This window comes from Brachyistius frenatus, unplaced genomic scaffold (assembly GCF_029030835.1).
Source record: "Brachyistius frenatus isolate BFR_SWC_R1_liver_20210118 unplaced genomic scaffold, ASM2903083v1 Contig_391, whole genome shotgun sequence".
In the NCBI taxonomy this organism is placed as follows: Eukaryota; Metazoa; Chordata; class Actinopteri; family Embiotocidae; genus Brachyistius; species Brachyistius frenatus.
Window position 1 is genome coordinate 37,501 of NW_027210990.1, and position 8,284 is coordinate 45,784.

At 47.3% G+C, this 8,284-nt stretch overlaps 1 protein-coding gene across 7 annotated transcripts in view; it reads right to left on the reverse strand.

Annotated features, from left to right (window-relative positions):
• mtmr1a (myotubularin related protein 1a) overlaps window positions 1–7,894 on the reverse strand; it is a 13,273-nt gene extending 5,379 nt beyond the window's left edge. Inside the window, exons 1-11 of one of the 7 annotated variants that reach the window (XM_069724671.1) lie at window positions 7,556–7,893; window positions 6,489–6,591; window positions 6,042–6,065; window positions 3,752–3,817; window positions 2,389–2,476; window positions 2,081–2,175; window positions 1,712–1,819; window positions 1,402–1,500; window positions 1,155–1,238; window positions 760–909; window positions 79–267 (exon numbers count right to left, since the gene is read on the reverse strand). In XM_069724671.1, coding sequence (XP_069580772.1) covers window positions 79–267; window positions 760–909; window positions 1,155–1,238; window positions 1,402–1,500; window positions 1,712–1,819; window positions 2,081–2,175; window positions 2,389–2,476; window positions 3,752–3,817; window positions 6,042–6,065; window positions 6,489–6,591; window positions 7,556–7,662 — 1,113 coding nt within the window. In that variant the 5' untranslated portion in view covers window positions 7,663–7,893. Of the gene's footprint in view, window positions 1–78; window positions 268–759; window positions 910–1,154; window positions 1,239–1,401; window positions 1,501–1,711; window positions 1,820–2,080; window positions 2,176–2,388; window positions 2,477–3,751; window positions 3,821–6,041; window positions 6,066–6,488; window positions 6,592–7,555 lie in introns of all 7 variants that reach the window. The other 6 variants (XM_069724670.1, XM_069724673.1, XM_069724672.1 and 3 more) reach the window with 6 other exon arrangements.
• Between the last annotated feature and the right edge of the window lie 390 nt (window positions 7,895–8,284).

Genomic DNA, 8,284 nt, shown 5'->3' on the forward strand with positions numbered 1-8,284 from the left:
GAGGTGGAGACAGAGATAGAGTGATATCAGAGTCAGCAGTGATGTGAGGATGAGGAGGGGGAAGAAGCAGTGCTGCACCTTGTTGGTGACGGCCACGCTGCTCTGCCGGGCATCGAAGATGGTGAGTTTGTGGGACTGAGCGTTGGCGTCCATGATGATCTGAAGGAAACGCTCGTCTTCCTTACAGCGACGGTCTGAAGGTCCGACCAACGGCTGGCTACAGCGTACGATGGAGGCCTGAGACTCCGGGTGGATCCAAGACAGGACCTGCAGGGAGAATCAGACCGGTTTAGGACCGTGTCAGGAACACACACACACACACACACACACACACACACACACACACACACACACACACACACACACACACACACACACACACACACACACACACACACACACACACACACACACACACACACACTGCCCTTCATGTACACACATGTTTTTTCTCTGTAAAGTACAATTTAATTGTAATAATAATTTATGAGACAAATTATAGACATTTGTTTGATTTGGGGACAAATGTCTTCATTGTTTGTTTGAATGACTTCAGTGTTACAGTTAAACCTGAGACTGTCTTTGTGTAGCTCGTCACCTTCATATAATATCACACCTTTAACGCTGTCTGCAGGTTTCAGTTTGGACGTCACTATGAGTATTTTACAACATAACAACACAGAGGACATGTAATGCAGTCAGACAGCTGGACAACCTTGTGTCTGTCCACCCTGATGGACATGTGTCCCTCCCACTGACCGGTATGCGGTGCCTCCCTCTGAACACAGCCACCCGTCTGATGTCCTCCTCTGTGATGTTGGTGGGAACGACCAGGACCGAGGGGTAGGTGTCACACAGCTCGTAGGTGATGTTCATCTTACTGATGGTCCAGCTCTCATTAGGAAGACCCTGAGAGGACGTGTCCAACAAACAAATAAAAACATCAGCAGACTGAAAACAAGGCATTGCATAAGATCTTACTGCATCATCACCATTCCTGCCCCTCCTGGGAGGCTTTTAATGTGAAAAACCTGCAGGAAGTGTTGTTATTGACAGTAACACTAAAGTGATGGAGGTGATGGGTTAGGCGTTGTTGTCGGTTGTAGTAGGGGTAGTTGTCGGTGTTGTAGGGATGGAGGTGATGGAGGTGTTACCTGCCGTCGGTACTCGGCTGCTGGGTCGTAAACCTTCCAACCGTCCACAGGAAACTGCTCCTTGTACAGGAAGGCAAACAGAGACTGCCGGAGGAGACGGACATGTGTTAGTTAACACCTGGGCTCAAAATAATAGAGCAACAAGAAGTCTGTTTTATCACTGAAGAGGCTTCCAGTCCGTCCATACGATCCCACCGTGTACATCACTGCTCTGACTCCATATCCGTGTGGAGGAGGAGACACTCACCAGGTTGTGGGACAGAGGGAACGCATGTTTCACCAGAACCTCCAACACGTCCAGCTGCCTGCCCTCTGTCTTATAGGCAAACCGGGGACTTCTCATGTCCTGAAGCAGAGACAGCAACAGAGCAGGAGGGAAGGGGTCAGACAGCGGTCAATCAGGGGTCAGACAGATTAATTATAATCACAGCAACCTGTGTGTGTGTGTGTGTGTGTGTGTGTGTGTGTGTGTGTGTGTGTGTGTGTGTGTGTGTGTGTGTGTGTGTGTGTGTGTGTGTGTGTGTGTGTGTGTGTGTGTGTGTGTGTGTGTGTGTTACCTTGCAGACCAGCTCCAGTCCCTTGGTGTTCTCTCCCTGGTTGGAGACGCTGATGGTCTCCAGTCTGCTGATGACTCCCAGGTTCACATCCAGGATGAAGGGAGACTCCTGTGTGTACACACACACACACACACACACACACACACACACACACACACACACACACACACACACACACACACACACACACACACACACACACACACACAGATATTAACACACACTAACATTAATACACACTAACACTAATATTTACACACAGGTGTGTGTGTGTGTGTGTGTGTGTGTGTGTGTGTGTGTGTGTGTGTGTGTGTGTGTGTGTGTGTGTGTGTGTGTGTGTGTGTGTGTGTGTGTGTGTATGTATCGTACCTTGTCCACACTGCTGAAGTACAGTTTGTAGTCTGTGACAGTCAGAGTCCCGTTAACCAGACCGCTGAACGGACAGATGTACATCACATCCTTGACTGCACACACACACACACACGCACACACACACACACACACACACACACACACACACACACACACACACACACACACACACACACACACACACACACACACACACACACACACACACACACACACACAATAGTAAGGTACTCTGTGATTACACTGTGTGGCTGGATAAGAGGACACTGAGGACATAGGACAGAGGGACAGACAGGATGGAGGACCTGTGGTCTGGATGGTCTCCCCGGGCAGCAGAGGAACCTGGTTCTGGAACATCTTGACCTGCGCCCCGTACCTGAGAGCTGGGAGGTTCTGTGGAGAACACAGAGGAGTCAGTGGAACCTGAACACTGAGGACACGTCTCAGCTGCTGAATGTCTCAAGGACACAGGGCCTGCTGACTGGTGGACATGCTGGGACACACACAGATGAGGTTCATGCAGACTGAATTTAAAGTGATTCAATGTGGACCAGTCAAAGGAAGAACAAGCATCATGTGAGTTCTGCTGAGTAAACAAAGGAAACCTGGAAAATATTCTGACACCTGCTGCAGCAATGAGTCAACTCAGCGATTTATCAAGGACACAAAATGATTCACCAACTGTTTTTATAATCCATTCATCACTGTAAGACATGTTGAAGGACTTCTCTTCTTCCATGTAAATATCTTCTGCTTCCTTCAGTCCTCCATGAAAATAAACTGAACATGACCAAATGTTTGAGGCTGAACTTTGACCTCTGAGAGACACAGGTGGGTGTTTTCACAGCTGACTGATTAATTGAGAAAATAATGGACTGATTGATGAGAACATGATGTTTGAACGGCATGGAGACTTTACACAGACGTCTAACCCAACAATGGGATCATCTGAAACCCAACGAGCTGCTCGCTCCTCATCAGGACGTCCTGCTGCTACAGCTGATTGCTGTCAGTCGGACCACTCAGCTGTGTGATGGATGTTCTGTCTCCATCACTGATGTTATAGAAACATGCAACTATAATATAATGAAGTGAGTGTGGAGCAGACACAACAGAACTGATGTTCCTGTGTGACCAATGAGTACTCAGATCATAAATAATAATACAATAAAATGCTGCAGACATCAGAGTCCAGACATGAATGTAAGCGCGTTCATAAACACATACATGTTTCCATCAGAGTGATGCAGAACATACAAACAGGAACAGTAGAACATGACGTCACCGGACTTTAATAAACACTGATCCACAGAGTATCTAGCAGCCACACAGTCCTACATCTCCCAGAGTCCTTCTCAGGACCACTGGTCATTAAGCCCCTCCCTGTCTGCATGTCTCTAACCTCCTGACTGGTTCTCTGCTGTCTGTCCTGGGGACACTCAGCCGCTCTGCAAGAGGACAGGAAGCATGAAGAAGCAGCAGGGAGGACAGAGGGCAGAGGCCAGAGGGCAGAGGGTAGAGGGTAGAGGGTAGAGGACAGGAATGACAGAGGACAGGGAGGACAGAGGACAGAGAGGGAAAAAGAGGACAGAGAGGACAGAGAGTGACAAAGAGGACAGAGTACAGGGAGGGACAGACAGGACAGAGGACAGACAGACAAAGACTTGCCGAAGCATTGGAGGGAGGCTCAGAATCACTGTCTCCATGGTAACAAAGCTCTTCGTCCTGCAAGTCCTGCTGCAGGGGGACAAAGTGTGGAGACAGGAAGAGAGAGGGGAGACGTTAGACAGACATGTTGTTACTGAGGACGGCTTCAGAGAGAAAGAGGAGCTCAGAGAGAGGAAGAGGAGCTCAGAGAGAAAGAGGAGCTCTGAGAGAGGAAGAGGAACTCTGAGAGAGAAAGAGGAGCTCTGAGAGAGAAAGAGGAGCTCCGAGAGAGAAAGGGGAGCTCCGAGAGAGAAAGAGGAGCTAAGAGAGAAAGGGGAGCTCCGAGAGAGAAAGAGGAGCTCTGAGAGAGAAAGAGGAGCTCAGAGAGAAAGAGGAGCTCAGAGACAGGAAGAGGAGCTCTGAGAGAGGAAGAGGAGCTCTCTGCTCTGGCGGAGGCAGGAAGCACAGTTAACCTCTGACCTGTCACACAACCACTTCCTGTTCACACTGAGCAGTCTGAACACATCAGAGTCCAAACCAAAGACCCAGAGCTGCTCACAGCACGCTCTGAGTGTGTGTGTCTGTTTAAATATATTTCTTAGTCATTTCTTACTCTGGGATTCATCCTCTTGGACACCTGGAGGTTAAACAAACCACAGGACATGAACACACACACACACACACACACACACATATATAGTTCATATGTAGCCTCCACCTTCACACTGATATCAAACTCAAAGTTTAATCTTTGTATTTGCGGTGCAGGCAGACGACAGCTCAAAACAAAGGAGAAGTGTCCTGTTAAACAATAATTCATTAGAGAACATGTGGAAGCTTCCGACTATGCAGCAGAAGATCAGAACAGCAGCAAAAAAGCTCCACAGCTGACATGTGACTGGCAGAGAGGCAGAGAGGCAGTGAAGTTATGTTGTTCTGACTGAAACGGGACTTCAGCAGCTGTGTGTCCTCCACAGACTCCACCTGCTGCTACAGACTCCACCTGCTGCTACAGACTCACCTGCTGCTACAGACTCCACCTGCTGCTACAGACTCACCTGCTGCTACAGACTCACCTGCTGCTACAGACTCCACCTGCTGCTACAGACTCACCTGCTGCTACAGACTCACAGTTTATGGATAAATGAGAAACAGTGAGAGGACCAGCTGAAGAAGACTTTTTTTTATTTTTTATAGTACTCTATTAATCCCCGAGGGGAAATTTCTTCGCTACAGCAGGGGGGGGCTCTCAGGGGGGGAGCTGCTGCAACAGGCTGCCACTAGCGCGGCGCCAGGTAACCTGACCTGAGGTGCATGTTTTTGGACGGCTGACAGAGAGGCGGGGGATCAACTGACAGGTGTGGTGAGATGTGGAAACCAAGTCCAGTCCATCAGAGGAGACAGAAACTGAGGCTGACAGGTGTCCTCAAGGTAGACAAATAACACCAAAGAAATAAAAACAAAACAATAAAAACAAAACAATAAAAACAAAACAGTTTATAAAATATAAATAATAATATTTTTTACTGTTATTTTATTGCTTTCCTGTATCTATAAATGCTGCTGTAGCAAAAAAAAATTCCCCCTTGGGGATTAATAAAGTAACTACCTACCTAAAAAAAATTTAAAAAAATAAATAAAAATATATATATATATAGATAGTTGGTTTTTTTTTTTTTTTTTTTTTTGTTTTGTTTTGTTTTGTTCTGTTTTGTTTTTATTTCTTTGGTGTTATTTGTCTACCTTGAGGACACCTGTCAGTTGATACACTGCCTCTCTGTCAAATAAAACCAAATAAAATGACTTTATGTGTCATAAAACCAAACAAAATAACTAAAAACCAAATCATACGAGTTCCATCAGGTTGTGTTTCCTCTCATGTCTGTATATACTTCAAAGGCTGCAGTCAGCCACTGGAGCTGCTGGACCTCGGTCAGAACTTGGTGTCAGGTGAGGGTCGGACATGTTGTTCATACAGAAAAGACAGGAAGTGTACAGGTGAGATGTCAGTGGAGTGTTCAGGAACACCATCACTGTCAAACATCACACCTGTCTGCAGCTTTTCCAGCTCTGCCTCATCTTTTATTTTTACTCCATGAGTGACAGAGTGACCTCCACCTGCTACATCCTGCAGAGTTACACTTCCACCTGATATGTCCTGAGTGGATCCACGGTGTGAACAAACGGCTCAGTGTTTCAGATCATAGAGAGACGGCTGCTGCTGACAGACACAAGCAGAAGAGAGACCACAAAACATAAAACTAACACGCTAAGCTCCGCACACACGTGTACACACACACAGTGACCTTACCAGGAAGTCTGCTCTTCTCCCAGCCTATCAGTTACAGACACAGACCGATAAGAAACACTGTCAGCAGTGTGTCTCTGTGTGTACGTGTGTGTGTGTGTGTGTGTGTGTGTGTGTATATATGTGTGTGTGTGTCTGTATGTGTGTGTGTGTGTGTGTGTGTGTGTGTGTGTGTGTGTGTGTGTGTGTGTGTGTGTGTGTGTGTGTGTGTGTGTGTGTGTGTGTGTGTGTGTGTGTGTGTGTGTGTGTGTGTGTGTGTGTGTGTGTGTATGTGTGTGTGTGTGTGTGTGTGTGTGTGTGTGTGTGTGTGTGTGTGTGTGTGTGTGTGTGTGTGTGTGTGTGTGTGTGTGTGTGTGTGTGTGTGTGTGTGTGTGTGTGTGTGTGTGTGTGTGTGTGTGTGTGTGTGTGTGTGTGTGTGTGTGTGTGTGTGTGTGTGTGTGTGTCAGCTACCTTGTCCCTGATGGATACGTCAGGTTGGACTGATCCAGAGATCTGACTGGAGATGGTGGCTGCTATCAGCTGTTTACACCATTCTACATGTGAACCTGTTGGACTGAAGACACAGAGACAGACAGAGAGACAGACAGAGAGGGAGAAGAAGCTGAGACATGTTGTAAATGTAGTTTAGTCTCTGAAACGTGTTTTGTCCTATTTTTTAGAGGCAGGAAGGTCCATTCTCTGATGGACTGTTAGAGACGTTTTTAATTGTTAACAACAATAACATAAAAAAAACCAACATCAAACACCGCCACCAACAACAACAACATCAAACAACACCAACAATATCAAACAACAACGACATCAATGACACCACCAACAATAACAACAACAACACGACCAACAACACAATTACCAACAACAACTCCAACAAAAACACCAACAACGACGAGAACAACAACGCCAACAACAACACCTACAAAAACACCAACAACGCCAACACCAATAGCGCCCCCTACAGTGTCCTCCCCCAGCGGCGACATGATGGGTTTCCAGCTGTGACTCCATAGTTAGCGGCTGCTACACTCTTCACATGACTGCGTTCTTTAATAAATGACAGTCTGAGAGGAATTGCGGCCGACCGGAACCTCCGGTCTGTGTTAGCGGCGGCTGCTTGTCACCGAGCTGGGCCTGTTTCAGAGCGCCGCCGCCGGGTGACAGCTGCGTGTCCGCCCGCCGCTGGAGCCGCGTCTTCCGTCTGACTACATGTTGTTGTTTCTAACACTTGTTCTCACTCTGCTGGTGTTTACATGAGCTCTCAGCCCAGTAACCGTTAGCTCCAGACGGTGGCTGCTGCCGCTCCAGACTCCAGTCAAAAATCCGGAAAGATTCTGTGACCGTTTCTTATATGAAGGACTGCTGGGCCACTTTTAAAAGAGATGTTTATGGAAGCAGCGCTGCTTTAATGTCCAGATTTATGCCGAATTAAAGGGATGATCATCACAATTGAGGAAATAGTTTGTAATATTTCATAAGACTGTCAATGTCGTCAATGTTCGTCTTATAATGGTACTACTTACCTGTCCAGGGAATCACCGGCGGCAGGTCCGCAGGTCGGCGAACCCCAGGGCTTCCTGTTGGGCCCTGCTCCGTCCGCTGCCCCGGCAGCTCCGGCCTGCTTCTCCATCGGTGTGCTGTGGGTGAGCGGAGCGGAGGGAGGCGGAGGAGGCGGCGGTCTGCTGTTACCGGATGAAACGGAACGTCTGTTTAAACGGTGCCGGTCCTGTTTGTTGTGTTAGAGCCTGTCTGTGGAGGACCCGGTGGTCTCCTTTCATCTGCCTGTCTGCGCTTCTTCCTGACTCCGACTCAATGCATCTCTTCCTCGCTCTGTAGCTCCGCCCTTTCACAGGCCGCCAGTGATGCGACGATGAGGATGAGAGGAAGCAGCAGACAAAGCTTCTGCATGTAATCCGGTGTGTTTAGTGGTCAGAGCTGGATCAGGAGTCTGAGGCCTGTTAGTATTCACCTCCATCACAAGGAGGAAGGATGTGAAAGGAAATGTGAAACTACATCTGACCTATTAACGAAACCACAAACTTAATGTCAGATTGTATTCCTGAACTATCAGTTAGATCATACAACCCCGTTCCCAAAATAGTAAATAATTCAATGATTTACAATTAATGTGAACTCATATTTAATAGAAAATCGACCAAAGAAAAAATATCAAATGTTGAGAAATGTTATTGCCATCTGCTCATTTTGAATCTGATGTCAGCAGCACATCTCTATAAGTTGTTCCAGGATCA